The sequence below is a fragment of the Leptopilina boulardi genome, unplaced genomic scaffold (genome assembly GCF_019393585.1).
Source record: "Leptopilina boulardi isolate dan_hultmark-lab unplaced genomic scaffold, ZJU_Lbou_2.1 LbouV2_244, whole genome shotgun sequence".
NCBI classification, from domain to species: Eukaryota; Metazoa; Arthropoda; class Insecta; order Hymenoptera; family Figitidae; genus Leptopilina; species Leptopilina boulardi.
Genome location: NW_026137801.1, coordinates 421,904 through 441,118, shown reverse-complemented (window position 1 = coordinate 441,118; position 19,215 = coordinate 421,904). Strand labels below are relative to the sequence as shown.

Genomic DNA, 19,215 nt, shown 5'->3' with positions numbered 1-19,215 from the left:
AATTTATATCGTTGAACATTTGAATGAAGAAAATTTATAGTTAAACTGCAATTTTTTAAAATTTAAGCTTGGATAAAGAAATGTGTTACATTTGGAAAATAGGTGAAGTAGGTGATAAATTAAGGAATAAATAAAATGTACAGAATTACCTGGATTCCTTTTGACAGTAAAACCAAAATTTTCCTTATTCTCCTTGCTTGATGATGCTTCTGCCTCTTCATCACAAGAGAAGAATTCTTGTGAAGAATCTTCAACTACATCTTGTACTTGCCTTCTTCGAGGCAGCGTTGGTGCATTGGACGTAGTACTGCATTATTAAAATAAAATATATCATTTTTACATATAATTACATAAAATTTTATATTTTTGCACAATTTTACAATACGCACAATCTAGTATCCTCATCTTTGGAGTCATATAAAAAGGACAAATGCGGCTGCAGAGACCAGGGTTTTTGAATAACTCCCTCAGAACCACTTGCTGGCATTTTTTTTCCTATAATATGACGTTTTTAAATTTTGAAATCTTTTCCTCGTCATTTCCATACTCCAACCTGCATAAAAAATTGAGATCAAGTATCACAGTACCTATTTTTCATAAAATTAGAGAAATAGTCAAGTAATTTCTGAAAATTTCTAATTTTTTGAAAATAATCGAATTTTTGAAAAAATTTTATTTTAAAAATTGATAATTTGAAGAATTTTATTTAAATAGGTATTTAAAAAATTTAGAATTCTTAAAATTTTTAATTCAATTTTTTAAGATAATAAAATTTTTGAAGTTAATAAATTGAACAATTTTTAAATGATTCGAATTTCCTAAAATTGTTTTGAAATGAATTGAATATCTTAAAGAGTTTTATTAAAATTGTTGAAAGTAATCGAGTTTTTAAAGAATTTTAATTAAAAATTTTGAAAATAATTGAATTTTACAGTGTCACAATTGAATTTATTCACAAATAAATACAATATAAGATGCAAGCATTTATTTCTGTGTATCTAATCAATTTTAATGGAAATATTAATTCTTTAAAAAATTTATCTTGAACCTTGAAAACCATAAATTTTTTTAAAGCAGGTGAGTACTCTAAACATTTTAATTCGTCTTTTTACATCAAAATTATTAATTTTTTTAACTAAACTGAAAATCAAGATCAGGGAAAAAATAAAATTCTGTCTGGAAAAACAAAATCAAATTTTTGTGATAATCCTAATAAAGTATTAATATTCTCTAAATTTATAAACAGCCGGGACTATATTTTTACAGGATTTGTAGAAATTTAATCTTTTTCTATTACTTTTGAAAAAATTACCTTTAAAGTACTTGGCAATTTTGTCCAATCATCTGCCATTATTGGTTGACTTCTGTCTCTTAAGGGTAACCTAGCATCCCATGAAGAAGGTTTCTCTCTTACTAAATCAGCCAGCTGGATGAGGTTATTGTCCGATGTTGTAGCAACTCCACTTGAATCCAAGTCGATTACAATAGGCCCCAATTCGCTACTTCTTGGTTGATTTGGTTCATTATTCTATGACATTAGAAACACAAATTATTAAACAGTATTAAATTATTAAAAAAAAAAATTTATATGTAGAATAAGAATTTACTTATTATTATGAATCTTATCATGTTTATTATTAACAATGTAGTAAATGTTAAAGCAGGAATTAATAAATAGGTATTTTCAAAATCTTACGTTCAAATTTCCTTCAAAATGTACAACATTGCCCCGGAGTTCGAGTTCTATGTCTTGGGCTCCTAAAAAGCATTCATGCTGTCCAATGTTGTCAATTTGAAAAGCGGCCGTACACAATCCGCAATATACTGTAGACAAAATCTGAAATTTACAGAGATATTGTTATGAATAAACAATTCGTATTAACTTCTTCATATGATTGCAGTTGAACTTACTCCCTCATACTGAAAGTCTGCCATCTCTCCTTTACCTTTTTTTAAGAACTGCATATAAATTTATTATTTATGAAAGTTATATAAAATTGTGATCTATGCCTTAGCTGAAAAAAATCACAAAATGTTAAAATATTATCAGCTTTCATACAAGTGAATAACAAAATATTTACAAATTTATTTAAAGTTTCCTTAAGAAATAAATGGAATAAATTATTTCGCCAATTTCGAAAAATATATAGCTAGGAGAAAGTGGCAAAATAATTGTGATACATTATAGGTTTTCTTATTTACTTAATGAAAAAAATTGACAGGTCACTTCATTCTTTACAATAACAAAAATATCTTTGGATCCACATTACAAAAATGTACAATGGGAATTGACATGAAATTTTATTTTTTATAAAGTGCTTTTACTAAAATTTTTATTACTTACAATAACTATTTTGTCAAAACCATTTTCAGCAACACTTTTGTAGGTTAGAATAAAATCAATAAATACTTACTACAAAACAATAAGCACAAGTCACTAGAAACACATTTGTTTCAATTTGTTTGAAAAAAATCTTGTTGAGCACGTGGCGAACACTGCAAAAGGTAACTTGCATCTGACGACCACTTTTGTAGGTTAGAATACCTTATTATACATATACTAAAACACAATTAATTTTTTTCACTATATTAATTAACCATTAATCATTTGATTTTAAAATATTAATTTTGCGGTACTTTTGCTCTTATTTTTACTCATTTTTATCAATAATTGACATTAAAAAATAAAAATACAATATTACTCACATTTAAATCTTCCGCCAATTTTCCGGCTGCATGCAGCCGGAAAAACGATGCGGGCAGGCAGGCATGTACCTTTAGTTGCTGATACTATTAAAGTGAAGGGATCAGAATATGTACAAGCTAGTATGTTTATTTTCCTAAATTGTTTTAATAAGAAACTATATAGTTTCAGTTTTTCACTCCTCAGATGGTACTTTTATTTTTCAGGATATGGAAGTCGTTCCTCTATTTGACGTTCCCCACCTCTTCAAATGTTTAAGAAATAATCTTCTTGACAAAGATATACAGTATCAAAAAAATAAATTTGCAACATGGGATCATATTATTACAGCATATAAAATTGATATGTTCGCAGGTAACAACATAAGGCACCTTCCGAAACTAACAGATAAGCACGTCTATCCTCAGCTGATCAAGAAAATGAACGTGAGTTTGTGTACCCAAGTATTTAGTAGAACCGTTGCAAATCGGATTAAAGATTTGTCAGGCGCTTCCCTATTGAAAATACCTATGTAGGATCCTACATAGGATCCTACATGCTTTCTTATCTATAAGCACATATAAAATCCTAGGTTGTTTATAGGAATCTATGTAGGATCCCATCAAAAACCACATATGAAATTGGCACAGGATTGTTCATAGGAATTCATATAGGAATTTGCAGCAAAGAAATCCATATTGATTCCTATGTGATTTTCTAGCTTTTTTCGTACAATTTTTTTTTGTCAATTCCCTATGTCAATTTCCCATGTCAATTTCCTTCATATTTTTCTACATTAAATCTTACAAAAAAAAATATGTGAAATCTTAAACGTTTCCGCGCTTAGAATTCCTCATATAAAATCATATATAGAAATCCACATAAAATCTCTTAAAATGAATTGATAACTATTTCCTATATAAAAGCTTACAAACATTCCTATTTAAAATCTTATCTAATATTTTTCAAAAATTACCCTCTATGAAAACCTATGAAAATTCCTAGCTTAAAACTCATTTGATAATTCATCAAAACATTCCTACATATAAACTCACAAAAATTCCTACATGAAATCTTACTTATTCATTCAATAAGATTTCCCCACATGAAAACCCATAAAATTTCTTAGTTCAAATCTTACCTGATAATTCGGGAAATCTTTCCTATATAAAAACCTATAAACATTCCTATTTAAAATTTTATCTAATATTTTTCAAAAATTACCCTATATGAAAACATATAGAAATTCCTAGCTTAAAACTCATTTGATAATTCATTAAAACATTCCTACATATAAACTCACAAAAATTCCTACATGAAATCTTAATTATTCATTCAATAAAATTTCCCCACATGAAAACTCATAAAATTTCTTAGTTCAAATCTTACCTGATATTTCGGGAAATCTTTCCTATATAAAAACCTATAAACATTCCTATTTAAAATCTTATCTAATATTTTTCAAAAATTACCCTATATGAAAACTTATGAAAATTCCTAGCTTAAAACTCATTTGATAATTCAACAAAACATTCCTACATATAAATCCACAAAAATTCCTACATGAAATCTTACTTATGATTTCAATAAAATTTCCCCACATGAAAACCTATAAAATTTCTTAGTTAAAATCCTACTTGTTAATTCCATAAAATTTCCCTAGATAAAAACCTACAAAAATTCTAAGTTCAAATCTTACCAGATAATTCGGAAAATCTTTCCTATATAAAAACCTATAAACATTCCTATTTAAAATCTTATCTAATATTTTTCAAAAATTACCCTCTATGAAAACCTATGAAAATTCCTAGCTTAAAACTCATTTGATAATTCAACAAAACATTCCTACATATAAACTCGCAAAAATTCCTACATGAAATCTTACTCATTAATTCAATAAAATTTTCCCACATGAAAACCTATAAAATTTCTATGTTATAATTTTATCTGATAATTCGGATAATCTTGCCTATATAAAAACCTACAAACATCCCTGTTTAAAATCTTATCTAATATTTTTCAGAAATTACCCAATATAAAAACCTATGAAAATTCCTAGCTTAAATCTCATTTGATAATTCAACAGAACTTTCCGACATATAAACTCACAAGAATTCCTACATGATATCTTACTTATTAATTCAATAAAATTTCTTAGCTAAAATCTTACTTATTAATTTAAAAAAATTTCCCTACATGAAAACCTATGAAAATTCTTAGTTAAAATCTTATCTATTAATTTGAAAAAATTACCGTATATAGAAACCATCAAAATTTCTATTTAAAATCTTATTTAATAATTCAATAAAATTATCTTACATAAGAACCTTTAAAAATAATACAAAACGTTAAGTGTCACTTACCCATATAAAATAAAATTTATTTTAATCAAACACAATACCATTGATTTATTGTCAAACATATTTAAGCGTAATTACATAATATTTCACTAGAATCGACGCATCGTTTAGTTGCTAGCTGTAAGATATACCGCACTTAAGTGTTAACACTACTCTAAAGGCAGAAAAAATGAAGAAAGTAACATAATTTCTTTTTAAAGTGTTTATTGAATACATACTGAAATTGGAAAAAATTTATTTTAACATTCTAAATCAACTATTTTATACGATCATACTAGCCATTTGAAAAGTTTAAGTCTTAGAAGAGAAAACAAAGAAATTTCTCTCAAAAAGTGCGCCGTTTTTACAAAAATTAATAAAAAGAAACCCATATGTAATTCTAAAGTTTATAGTACATACATTATGAAATTACTTTGTTTTTTGTTCCTGGACTTAATTTTTTGGACGTGAAAGAATAGTCGATTTAAAATATGGAATTTTTTGCCGCCATTTTGTTATAAAATTTTAGAAAACATTTTTTTTACACTTAAGTATGTATTCAATACACCCACAAAAAGAAATCCTGTTCTCTTTTTATTTTCACAAAACAAATAATCAAAAATAGGTCAATTTTTTACCTCTGGAGTAGTGTTCCCCACTTTGATTTGTCAAACAAATTTTCAATTTTTGTATTGCAAAAAATTACATAAGATTTTTACAGCTTTTTAAAGTAATTGAGCTGCCGGATTAAAGAAGGGCACATAAATTTGTCTCACTGGAAAACGTTGGCCCCTGGCTACTTGAAATTCAACTTTTGATTTTTAATATTTTTTATACATATCTTTATAGGAAATTTGATTGCGCATCTTTTTTTCTTATGAAATGTTCTTCCATCTATTACCGTTTTCGAAATATTCAAGAAAAACCGTTTTTTTGAAAACGTCAAATTTAATTAAATTTTTAACTTCAACTCATGATATTTCAGGGCATTTCCACGAGAACAATTGAATTTTCGTCCGTGCGTCACGACGTTAAAAGTAAATATTTCTTTTATAAATAATGTTTTAAAATTAAAAACAAAATTGTATATTTTCTTATTCTTTGTAAAGCACAAATAGAAAAAAATTTTTTGCTTTTATAATAATTTGAAAATAAGATACAGCCTTATTTAGTCAAAGTGACGCACGGACGGAATGTCCGCTTTTTCATGGAAATGCCCTTCAGTCAATTTTGCATATTTTTCAGTGAAACAAAAACGAATATACGCGTTATTATATTCTACGAGTGACTAAGAAAGAAAAAAGCTGTTTTGATTATAAATAAAAAAGTTATTAATTTTTTATTGAGGCATTGCAAAATTCATGAACTGTAATTTTCAACATGCGAGGAAGTCGGGCAAATTTTGAGTGACAAAAAACTTCCAGTGAGAAAGTTGTTCATTAGGGTCTAAAAAAGTTTTCTGGAAATTTACATTGCAAATAAATAATTAGTAACAAAATTGTGAACGTTTAAAGTTGCGCGAGCGGCTGAACTTTTGTCGTGCGTTTGCTACCATAATAAGTTCGACTGAGCGTATCACTATTGTACACTTTTCGCTTACTAGAAAATTTTTAACCCTTTTTTTTAAATTATAAATTAATCTTTGTGTCAATAATGATTCATGTATATATAAATATATATATATATATATATATATAAATAATAAAACTGTAAGTTTCAACATTAATGAAAATATTTGAATATTCATTTGTTTTGACTATAAAGATTAAGAAAACCAAAACAAACATTTCACGTGTTGTGCTTTTATATTCTGTTAGCTTATTTTCAATAATTTTTTACTGAATGCTTATCGTTAAAAGTGTTTTAGTATTTTTCTATTAAAATTTACTCTTAAAATAACTGATCATTTAAATTGTCATGGTAGAAAAAGAAAGAAAAATCCCGATATGTGGGAACAAAATCAACGAAAAACAAAGCGTAACAAGGTAAAAGTGATTAAAAATAATTCTCAGCAGTATGATGCGATTTTAAATTAAAATGAAAATTATTTGTAATTTATTCATTTTATAAATTAGGTTCTTCAATAAATTTTATAAACTGTTATATAACGAATTATATATGTGTTTTATATTGTTAATAATATAAATAAAAAAATAATCTGAATATGAAAAATTATAATTCACTAATTCTTCATTGTTAAGTAATAATAATTGTTATTTAATAGCCAACTAAATAATTAGCTGATTTTTCATTTTAAAAATTCATAAAACACAGTGAGACGCTCAGTCGAACTTATGGTAGCAAAATCATGCCAAAAGTTCAGCCGCTCGCGCAACTTTAAACGTTCACAATTTTGTTACTAATTATTTATTTGCAATGTAAATTTCCAGAATACTTTTTTAGACCCTAATGAACAACTTTCTTACTGGAAGTTTCTTGTCACTCAAAATTTGCCCGACTTCCCCGCATGGTGAAAATTACAGTTCATGAATTTTGCAATGCCTCAATAAAAAATTAATAACTTTTTTATTTATAATCAAAACAGCTTTTTTCTTTCTTAGTCACTCGTAGAATATAATAACGCGTATATTCGTTTTTGTTTCACTGAAAAATATGAAAAATTGACTGAAATATCATGAGTTGAAGTTAAAAATTTAATTAAATTTGACGTTTTCAAAAAAACGGTTTTTCTTGAATATTTCGAAAACGGTAATAGATGGAAGAACATTTCATAAGAAAAAAAGATGCGCAATCAAATTTCCTATAAAGATATGTATAAAAAATATTAAAAATCAAAAGTTGAATTTCAAGTGGCCAGGGGCCAACGTTTTCCAGTGAGACAAATTTATGTGCCCTTCTTTGATCCGGCAGCTCAATTTCATTAATAGAAATATAAATTCGGTACTGGGCAGATGTATTCATCGTTATTCACCTTTAGGCATACACAAATAGTTTCTATTTCATTTGTGTTTACAATTTTTACGTTTTTATCTACGGAAGCGATTTTTTGCAATAATGCATTTGCATTTTCAAATGCATTATAAGTTACCAAATTGTTGCAGATTGTACACTCTATATTATTTTCTCGATCAATTACAAAAGAAACTATTTTTATAAATGAACCGCATTTTAATCTTGCACAGGAATTATCTGATCTTTTGTTTACCTTAAGTGATGATAAGTACAGACAACCGTCTTTCGTAATTTTATTATACGAGCGAGCCATGTCGGAAAGGTGCAGTTTTTCTTTTAAAAATGGAGAAACCCTTACTGATTTCCCAAAATAGCGCGTTGTTGAGTGTTTTTCTGTTTTTTGAACTGATAGTTTGTTCATATTTGAGCAAAAATCTTTTATTTCATCTTTTGCAAAAGGTTCAATTCTTTTTTGTAATTCACGATAGCTTGATTTTAGAGTAATGTGACGGCAGATTTGTTTATGGACACCTTTAGCAGCATGTATGTTGCTTAACAATGTTGCATTGCCAGCTTCAAAAGCAAATGCAGAATGCTCATACAATGGTCCCCAATTCAAAACACTTCTTGCTAGGTGTAGGAGTAAGTGGACATTAAACGTCATTGCAACTTTGGAATATAAACGTTCTGCATCAAACACAAATTCGTGAAGTAACTGTTCAGCTCGATTAAGTTCAACAATAGAAATCTTTGATTGTAGAAGTATATGAATAGATGCAACAAGCTTCAGCCAATGTTCTGTTAATTCTTCATCAAGAAATTTGGACATAATTGGTGCACTATAATATAATAGCCAATTTTCCCATTCACGAGCTTTCCACTGTGCCCTGTCTGATAATGACCTCGTCAGTCTTCCTATTTGATGTGGAACTTTAATGGTATTCAGAATCTGATTGATTTCACCTATTTCCGACTTAGTGAGAAGACTCGACGCTCTATTTTTATCTCCAAACCAAATGGCTGCAAATTGCTTTACCACACCACTTACCAAGTGCATATTATCAGGAACGAACCCATCAATTATATTAAATTTTTTCAAATTTATTAAAACAGATGGTTCTTTAAAACCATAGCATGGTTTCTCATTTGAACCCTTTTTCATATGCTGAATGCTTTCTTCTTGGGTCCTCAATAATTGTTGAATATTAATCCATGGATATTTTGTGCAGCCGGAGTTTGGTTTTTTTTCATTTATTACCCATTCGGTAGGATGCTTACACCATGGACATCCATATTTCCCATTGAAAAGTACCATGCATAACATTGGCGCTCTGGCCACTGAATCAACACAGCACACCAAGCAAAATATTTTAATTGTACGTCTTTCGTTTTTTATCGTACACTTAACACCTTCATCTCCTAAAATATTAATTCTCTCAACAAAAGGTTTCAGAAAAACATTCATATTTGGTTTTTTTTTGTTAAACCACAGACCAACAAGAATTAAATTTTTTGTTTTTACCTCCATTGGCAATTCATTTATCATAACGTAAATTGGCCATATACTATAGGTGGAACTTTCAAAAAGTGGAGCACCGTCCGTGTTAAAGATGAAGGAAGCATAACTATTTTTATCATTGGGGTTTAAAGATTTCACAAAACGTTGATATAATTTGCCATCACATATGTTACTAATAGTACGATTTTTAGATTTTTTAGAATTAATTAATTTATCATAATAATCACAATTTGCTTCCAAGAGATCTCTAATTTCATTTGACGGGTCCAAGGTGACGAAGAAATTGTTATACATAGAATCCTTTACATTAATAGCAATATTACAAGTATCACATTTTTTAAAATTGTCTAGACAAGTAAATGTACCTAAATTTTTTCCGCATTCCTTACATAATGCATAATAGGTTACGCAGTGTTTTGGATTAAATAACTTATCGATCAGGTAACGCGTTTCAGGGATTATCGGCTTAATAAATATGCAATTAATTAGCTTAAAAAGGTTATCTACTGCAGTCAAAGAAAGTGAATTCACCAAAGCATATTGCACCAACATCATCAATAGTTCACCAACGTTCTTGTTAACCGGTGTATTGATAGCATTAATGAGATCCTGCTTATCTAAAAATGAGTGAAGATGTTCGAAATCTTGTTTAGTTTCCTTAAATTCCTCTTCCTCAGTGTCAGAATCTTCATCAGTATGAAAAGCTTCAAAATCATATTGCGTACCTTAAATCAAATATGAAATTTATAAATAAAAAATATTACTCATACAAAGAAAATAGTCTTATGACACATATTCTAAATTTTTGTTACTTTTTCTCTAAATTAATTGCTGTTAACACTGTTAAAAATCGGACTCCAACTTTACACCAAAAAAATTGAAATAATGTTGTTTCAATCTCAGAAATTGTGACATAAAAAAATAAACTTTCAAAAAACTTATGTGAAATTTAGTATATTTTAATCAAATATAGAGAAGACTAGCTAAAACAAAGCGCGCGTGTAGTTTCAGGTTCTAATAATTTTTTTTTTAGAAATAAAAACATGAATCAAAATAAGAGGATTCCGCTAGAAACAATAAAATTTTTTTTTGCTTATTTCAAAGCTTAAAACGTCAATGCAAAAAATAGAGAAACAAATGAAATTAAAAACATTTAATAAATTTTTTATATTAATTAACATTTTTTTGAATTAATTAAGAAATAAAAGTAGCATGAGAGACCAAAATAACGCGCGCGTGTAATTTTTCATTTTGACAACCATAGAAAACGAGAAAAAATAATTAAATTATAATAAAGAATGATTCAATAATAAATTTTGAATAGAAAGAAATTAATAGAAACTTAAAAAAATATTTATAGTGATTTAAATAATATCATTTCTAAAAATTTTTACGTGGGTACACAAAAGTACTAAAAAATTTTCAAAGAATTGGTAGCGATGCCTTCAACCTTTTTTTAAAAGTAGGAAATTATTTTTTACAAAAATTGTGATTATAAAATAAAAATTATGCCAATTTTTCATTTGTTTCTGCAAAAATAAGAATTTTGTTTACAACCACGATTAAAAAATATAAAATTCTGCAAATTTTGTAAGGGGCCATTCAAGTATTACGTAAGCACATTTGTAAGGGTTTTTGACCCACCCCCCCCTCCCCCAGAGTAAGATTTTTTACATACATTAGCGCCATTTTTTATATTTACCGTAAGCAATAGCTAGACCCCCCTCCCCGTTAAAGGCTTACGTGATACTTGAATAGCCCCTAATTTAAAAAAAATTCTTGAGATTTTGTTAAAAAAAATATGTGATTAGTCGAGATTAAAAAATATATAAATAAATATTTTTCCTTTTCTTCTCAAAAGGTATTTGAAACTTTAAAAATAAATGTGACTGACAAATGGGTAAGAATTCCTGAAGTGGCCCCCTAATATTTTTTGTGTAATAGAAAAAAGTGATACTCATATATTTTAGTAGTCCATGATGTCACTAAAAAACCCCTGAAACGATTTTTCAAAATTCGAATTTTTTCATAAGTTATAAACAATTAAACTTTTTTGCAACGTTTTGGAAAAAATTCTGTATCTTGAAATTGGCCGAACCGATTTTAATAAAAATTGGTTTGGAGAAAGATTAAGATACGTACTTTTGATAAATAAATAAATTATGAATAAAAAGTATAATTTGTTTAAACAAATTATATTGTTAATTTTTAACTTTATAAATTAACAATGTTCTCAGTCGATTTTTCCAATTTTTTTTATAGAATCATAAAAAGGGGCTTTTCACGATTCCATGACAAAAATAAAAAAGTGGGATTCTCAAAAACTTTAGAAGATACAGAATTTTTAGTCTTAACGCGCGCGAGTTTTCTGAGCAGCTCACGCATACGGCGCGGCATCTCCCGCGCGCCCCGCGCCAACCAAGACTCCATGAGAGTTCCGGATTATAATATTTTATTAACTCAATTAAACTGAACAGTTGTTTATATGTATTTTATTATGCATATCATTTTTTTAATAATTAATAATTTTTGGCTTATAAAACGTTTTCGTTTTCTTTAATTTGTTGATGGCTGCTTTGCACGAAAAACAAATGAACTGTCCTATTAAATTTTTAAATCTATAATTCCACGAATTAGGCACTTTCACAAGATTTTTATAAACTGCTTTATGTTCGTTTTTTTTCAACGGTTTGCAGCAAGTATTTGCTTTTGGCATATTTTAAGATTTGTTTTTATAGCACATACGCGAAAAAGTAAAATTTTTAATATACAACGTGAAAAATACTAATCGAAACAACAAACACGGACTTACATTTATGTATACGTAAAGAAAATACTATGATCTAAAAACGAAATTATCATGTTAGGTGAATGACCAGACGATTGTCGCGATTCTTTTGTTTTCACGTGAAAACGCGCAAATTTTCATTCAGTGCGCATAAACGTGAAATTTGTTAAAATTTTGACAGCAAACGTTAAACAATGCGGTCTAGAAAAATAAAACACGGATTCGCAATAATATATTTTATTATTCATTGATACATAAACAAAGCAATTAAAAATCGTTGAAAATTTATCATTAAAATTAAATAATCAGAAACTTATTATAAACAGAAATTTTATAAATAATAAAAATTATTAAATATAAACAAAAATGATATGAATAATAAAATACATATAAACAACTGTTTAGTTTAATTGAGTTAATAAAATATTATAATCGGGAACTCTCATGGAGTCTTGGTTGGCGCGGGGCGCGCGGGAGATGCCGCGCCGTATGCGTGAGCTGCTCAGAAAACTCGCGCGCGTTAAGACTAAAAATTCTGTATCTTCTAAAGTTTTTGAGAATCCCACTTTTTTATTTTTGTCATGGAATCGTGAAAAGCCCCTTTTTATGATGCTATAAAAAAATTGGAAAAATCGACTGAGAACATTGTTAATTTATAAAGTTAAAAATTAACAATATAATTTGTTTAAACAAATTATACTTTTTATTCATAATTTATTTATTTATCAAAAGTACGTATCTTAATCTTTCTCCAAACCAATTTTTATTAAAATCGGTTCGGCCAATTTCAAGATACAGAATTTTTTCCAAAACGTTGCAAAAAAGTTTAATTGTTTATAACTTATAAAAAAATTCGAATTTTGAAAAATCGTTTCAGGGGTTTTTTAGTGACATCATGGACTACTAAAATATATGAGTATCACTTTTTTCTATTACACAAAAAATATTTGGGGGCCACTTCAGGAATTCTTACCCAAATCTAATTTACAAAAATTTTGTAAAATGCTTATACTCTCTCTTTCTTAATCATAATTATTTAATAATTCTCTAATTTTGTTCAGAAGTAATGAAAAAAAATATGCGTAATTTCGATTTGCCAAAAAACATTATTTAACAAAACTTAAGTGTTTTAATGCAAAAAAATGAAAAATTTCCAATGGATTTTTAAAAATTATTAATTGTTTAAATAGATTAGAAATTATAAAATAGAAATTATGCTAATCGTGTTTATTTATTTGATTATTTCTAAGAAATCAGAATTTTCTTCAAAATCGTAAAGAAAAAAATATGCGCGCATGAGAATTTGTCCGACCGAAGGGAGGGCAGATTTTTTATTGTTTTTAATTGAGTAGTTTTTAAGGGTTGATGTTTTGCTTTTCATTGGTGTTATTTGGTATTAGAATTAACAAAAAAATTGTTCCTTTAGCCAAAAAGTATAGAAATGTTGATTTTTTGCCTTAAATACGGGGTACTTTCACTCCCTGATTTTAGCCAAACAATTAGCATTTAGAGTTTGGCTGAATTTTGTCTTCAATTAGGACACTTAGAACTACTAATTCTGAAAAGATGAGCCAAATTAACGGTAAGCCAATTTCAATGCATTTTGTGCGGGGTCGTTTGTATATTTTTCTTCTTTTTCAAAAAGAAAAAGAAATTATGAAATATAGAAATTAGGTAAATTTTTCAAGTAATTTTTAAAAATAATTATAATTTTGTTAAGAATTGTAATAAAAAATCAGAAATAACACAAATATTTTTGAACAAAAAAGAAACTAATTTTGTAACAAAAAAATAATATTTGACAAATTAAAATTATGAAACTTTTTTCCATTCATTTCATGAAAATCTTTTAAATTTCTCAGTTTCATTTTCAATAGGAAATTGTTGTTGAATTTATAAAAAAAATGTCCTTCATTTCTAATAATATCTGAGATTTTGATGAAAAATTATAGTGAAGGAATAGAAATTATGCAAATTTTTTATTTATTATTAAAAAAAACTGTTGAAGATTTGTTAAAAAATTGTGATTGAGAAATATGAATGTTCAAAATTTATTATTTCGTTTCCTTCTTTTACGAAAATAAAATCAGGATTTTGTATAAAAATTGTAATTGTGAAATAGGAATTATGCAATTATTTTTTACCAATTTCAAAAAAAATTATAATTTCGTTAACAATTGTTTTTTTAAAAACAGAAATTACCTTCACAAACATTTTTCAAAAAAATAATTTTTTTAAATTAACAAATACGATTGAAAAATTAAAATTGGGATAATTTTTTTCCTTAATTTTTAATAAGAATCCTTAAACTTCTCAGTTCTATTTTCAGTGAAAAATTGTAATTGACAAATCGAATTCCTAAAATATTTTTCTTTTATATCTGAGATTCTTAAGAAAAAAATTGTGATAAAGAAATAGAAGATATGCAAATTTTTTTTCTATTACTAACATTAACTGGAAGTTTTTGTTAAAAAATTGTGGTTGAGAAATATAAATGATCCAAATTAATTCCTATTTGCTACATTTTCGAAAAGAAAAAAGGGGAAACAGGACTTTGTATGAAAATCGTGATAACTAAATAAAAATTATTTTTTTGTTTTATTCTATTTATTTATTATGCAAATTTTTTTCATTATTTAAAAAAAATATCTCGTTAAAAATGTAATTAAAATTATAAATTACTAAAATTTTTTTCTAAAAGAAACTAAGAAGTTCGTAGCCAACAAATGTGATAACAAACAATATACAATTCGCTCCTAGTTTATTTGATAACCCTTATGAAAAATTCTTATAGGAAACTAATGTTAAAGCTGAAATTTTTTAATTATAATGTTTTTGTATAATATTTTCGCGATTATAAGTAATTTATTTTAAAAATTTCTTTTCTGAAATCATTATAACAATATAATTGTTGAATACTCTGTATAATAAAAGTATCGTAAAACTATAATTATAAAAAAATAATTACAAGATTGTAATTATAGAAAATAAAATTTTTGACTGCAAAAATTATAACATTTATATAAAAAATATATTTAAATACTTCGTTTAAATTAATTTACGAAGTAAATTAATTTTTAAAATGGTATAAACATTATTCTTTCGTTTAATTATTTAATTTTAATTTCAAATATATTCATAAATTTAATTATTGCAATGAAATTATTGTAAAATACTTTTTCTACAAAATGAGTCATGGACATTAATTAAATTTTTAAATAATAATCTCAAGTGATTCATTATGTGTCTTAATTATTAGTAAGTTATATATGTAAATATAATTTTATATTTAATTAACTTTTTTATTGAATCATAAGACAAATAAGTATATAAAAGAATTTTTTGATTAACTATTTATATACTTTTTATATGTAGACAAAAATAGGTTAAAAGTTTTAGATTTTCAGAATTAAATTTTATTTGTTATAAATTTACAATTCTCATTTAAACGAAATGTAAATTAGAATCATTAACGTATTTAAGTGCATATGATAAAGCGAAACATAAATAATACTGTAATTATTATCATTTATAAACAACGAAATAAATTTAAATTGTCATTCAGGGTTAGTTGCAGCCACCCTTTTTTTCGCTTTCGCATTGTTGCATTTCGCTCTTAGAGCCATCTTGAAAAGCTTGTTCGTATCGTCGCTGTCCCCAAATTTAGCAATTGTCATTTCTGAAATAAATAATGATTTTAATTAATTAAAAAATTTAATCTAAAAAATATATAAAAATTTATTTATTAGTTCATATATCATATAAAATATAAAACAAAATATTTTATATATTTTTTTAATAATTATAATTATTATTATGTCATTATAACATTATATTTTATATATAAAATATTTAAAAATTCTTTTTCAACAATTTAAAACTTGTACAATTTTAGACACTTTGATTACATAAAATGTAATTAGTTTTAAGATCAGATTTAATCAATTTGATTTACAAATGACATTTTTACATTAATCTTACTTTTCATTGATTCCACTCTAACTGGATCTAATTGTTTTGTTGATTCTTGCTCATTATTTTTCTTATAAGCATTGCTTTTTTTTCCAGTTATTGAACTTGTTTTTAGTTCTTCTTTGTCAAAAACGATAGAACTCAAATCGCCTACATATTTCGAAACATTTTGTGTGCTACAGCTTTCGACCGCATCAAGGCTACATAGTTTGTTGCCAATTTTGATAAAACGGCTTTTTTCCTAAAATCAAACAAGTAAATTTATTTTATATATATATATATATGTACATAAAAATATGTATATGATAATTTAAAAATTATGCCATTTACTGGTTTCACATTGGACGATGAAGATTCAGTCACTGCAATAATTGGAGGCGCCGTTGCTTTCGGCACATTTTGTTTGCTTGTTGATGTTTCTACGATTTGAATAATTTCTTCGTTTTCATTCGTACCAGAAGTTTCCTGAATAATTTCTTTGACACTTTCGATTGCAAAATTAGATTTCGGTGCTTCTAAGTCTTCAAATTCATTAGTTGAAAAATCGTTTAAAATCTGAAAGTCCAATTTATATTAAAATTTATACTACAAATTGTAGACTTTATTTTTAAATTACAAAATATCAATATAAATTCATAAATACTGAATGAATTAGAAAATATAATAAAATACATTAAAATAAAAAAATACCTACCCGAGAAACTTGTTCCGATGTTTCGACTGTTGATGGAAATGATTTAAGTGGATTTTCTTGTATTTCACTTAATCTGATTTCACCTGATTTTAAATCCATTAAATCTTCAGTCTATATAAAATATTTTCATTGAAATCAATTAATAAATTAATTGAAAATTAAAATCCATTTTAAATATATAAAAAGTACCTCTGAAGTTTTTTCCAGATTTTTAACCAATTTTTCGGTTTCTCTTTCGGACTTTTCACAATCTGAAAAAGCTCCTTCAACATCGGTGTCCGTATCACTTAGAGAAAAATCATCTGGTTTTGATAGCTTCAAATAAATTTATTAATTTTTTAAAAAATTTGCTTTAGTAAAATAAACATTATTTACTTCTACAAATTTTGTTCTATTTCATTTGAAAGAATATAAAATTGAAAATTATAAGCAAACCCTAATTTTTGATTGATTTGAAGCCTCATTTTTCTTTGATTCTTTTTCCTTTTGGTAAACCGTGTGATTTATGTTTAAATTCTTATCTGAATTTGAAAGCAATTTCAAACATTTATCCAAAGCTAAAACAGTTAAAATATTTTAATTTATGGATTTATGTGTATTAAATTATCTTATTGTATTGAATTAAAATGAAAAATAAATATAATTACCAAATTTAATATTTTAATGTTTATATATTTCTTTACAAAAAACTTACAATTACTCATATCGACAATTTTTTGCAAATATGATACTTCTTTTTTCAGACGCGGTAATTCCTCTTTAAAAAACGACATTTGTTTTAGAAGATCTTTTTCTTTGTTTATTGAAAGAGCATTCGCTTTCTTCAAATTATCATTTTCTACTTTAAGACGAAAAATTTCCTGTTTTAGAACTGATGTTTCAGATATTAACATTTCACGACTGTCATCATCTGAACTATAATCTTCTGATTCTTCTAAATGTCTCTAATTAAAAAAAAATTTTGAAATAAAAATTTCTGTATCGTACTTTTATTACTATAATAACATATAGGTAAAGAAAATAGATTTATAATTCCTTGAAGTCATACTGATTTTTTGAAAAATATAATTAAAATATAATTTAATTTTTAATGTAAAATGAAATGTGGTACTTTTTCAAAAAAGTGCAAAAATTTATAACAATGAATTTAAGTTTCTAGATATTTTGAAACAATACTCATTGCACTTAAGAAATGCTTACATTCACACTCGATTCTGCTTGATGGTTCTCTACTTTCGCCAAAACATTTGATGCCTGAACCTTATCAATTTTTTTCTTTTTAATAACTTTAGTTGTGTTTAACTAAAATAAATATTAGTATTGATTAATTTATTTAGTCACTAAGTTAGTAGTTACCAAAAATATTTTTTTGTTTTAATTAATTAAGTAATTTTTTAAATTTACAAAAACATTTTTAATAAAATTTTAACAATTTTCTGAAATTTAATTTACTTTTTAAAATAATTTTCCTTGAATCACAGCAATTACAACATCTTATTAACAATTTTCTAAATATTAATTAATATGAATTGTAAATTATTTTAAATATTTTTTTCATAATTAATGCTTGTATTATTTTTATATTATAATGTATAATAAAAAAGCTTTGAACTTCATATTGCAATTTCTAATATTATTAATAAAAATAAACCTTTTCGCTCTTTCGTTTTCCAGTTTTATTGTCGACAGGTTGTTTACGATGGCGAAATTGGCGCTGACTTTTTGTTGGATCTAAGACACTCAAATCAATTAGATTCCTTCTCTTCTCTGCCATATCTTTAAAGCCTAATATATAATTTGAAAAATTTTCAGTAATTAAAAATTATTTTAAAAATTTAATAAACTAAGAAAAATAATTTATTAAATAAAACAATTTCGTGACTTATGCGTATTAAAAAAAGAGAAAAAAAAGAAAACAAAAAACGCAATTTACTTACTTCCAACAGAAATTATCACGGCAACTTTGTTTTCCCACGTTACGTCTTTTTGCAAACGAAGTTTCATTTTACTTGCTGGTCCCATCTCGCATAAAGGCCATTTTAGTGATACAACTTTTCTGTTCTTAATTATTTCTTCTAAATTTTCTTTTTCGTCGTCTTTAATGAATGCTTGAAATCCCACTTTCAGCATTGAATTTTCATTCACTAATTTAAATAACGCACATGCTTCATCTTTTATTTCACTGAGATCAGTAATCCCTTTTACTCTTTCCGTAGCCATTTTCAATTGTGAAGACTGATAATATTAAATAATCACTTCTTAAAATATTCGTTCAAACTATTTGATCGATAATATGTCTCCGCAATG

General features: G+C 26.0%; 1 protein-coding gene across 1 annotated transcript; it reads right to left on the bottom strand.

Moving 5' to 3' along the window:
* Positions 1-15,799: 15,799 nt before the first annotated feature.
* Positions 15,800-19,208, bottom strand: LOC127280412 (uncharacterized). The gene is made up of 10 exons (XM_051303371.1): positions 18,846-19,208; positions 18,560-18,693; positions 18,109-18,210; positions 17,603-17,852; positions 17,344-17,465; positions 17,098-17,223; positions 16,909-17,019; positions 16,545-16,769; positions 16,224-16,455; positions 15,800-15,921 (listed from the first exon to the last, which is right to left on the bottom strand). The coding sequence occupies exons 1-10, from the start codon at positions 19,126-19,128 to the stop codon at positions 15,800-15,802; spliced, it is 1,707 nt and encodes a 568-aa protein (XP_051159328.1). The 5' UTR covers positions 19,129-19,208.
* Between the last annotated feature and the right edge of the window lie 7 nt (positions 19,209-19,215).

What these genes read in the sequence shown, in the direction of transcription:
- LOC127280412 (XM_051303371.1), bottom strand. Translation starts at nt 19,128, where the DNA reads ATGGCTACGGAAAGAGTAAAAGGGATTACTGATCTCAGTGAAATAAAA. An exon ending in AATTGTCGATATGAGTAATT is followed by an intron (nt 17,466 to 17,602) that starts GTAAGTTTTTTG and finishes TAACTGTTTTAG; the next exon opens with CTTTGGATAAATGTTTGAAA. An exon ending in CAAATCAATCAAAAATTAGG is followed by an intron (nt 17,224 to 17,343) that starts GTTTGCTTATAA and finishes ATTTATTTGAAG; the next exon opens with CTATCAAAACCAGATGATTT.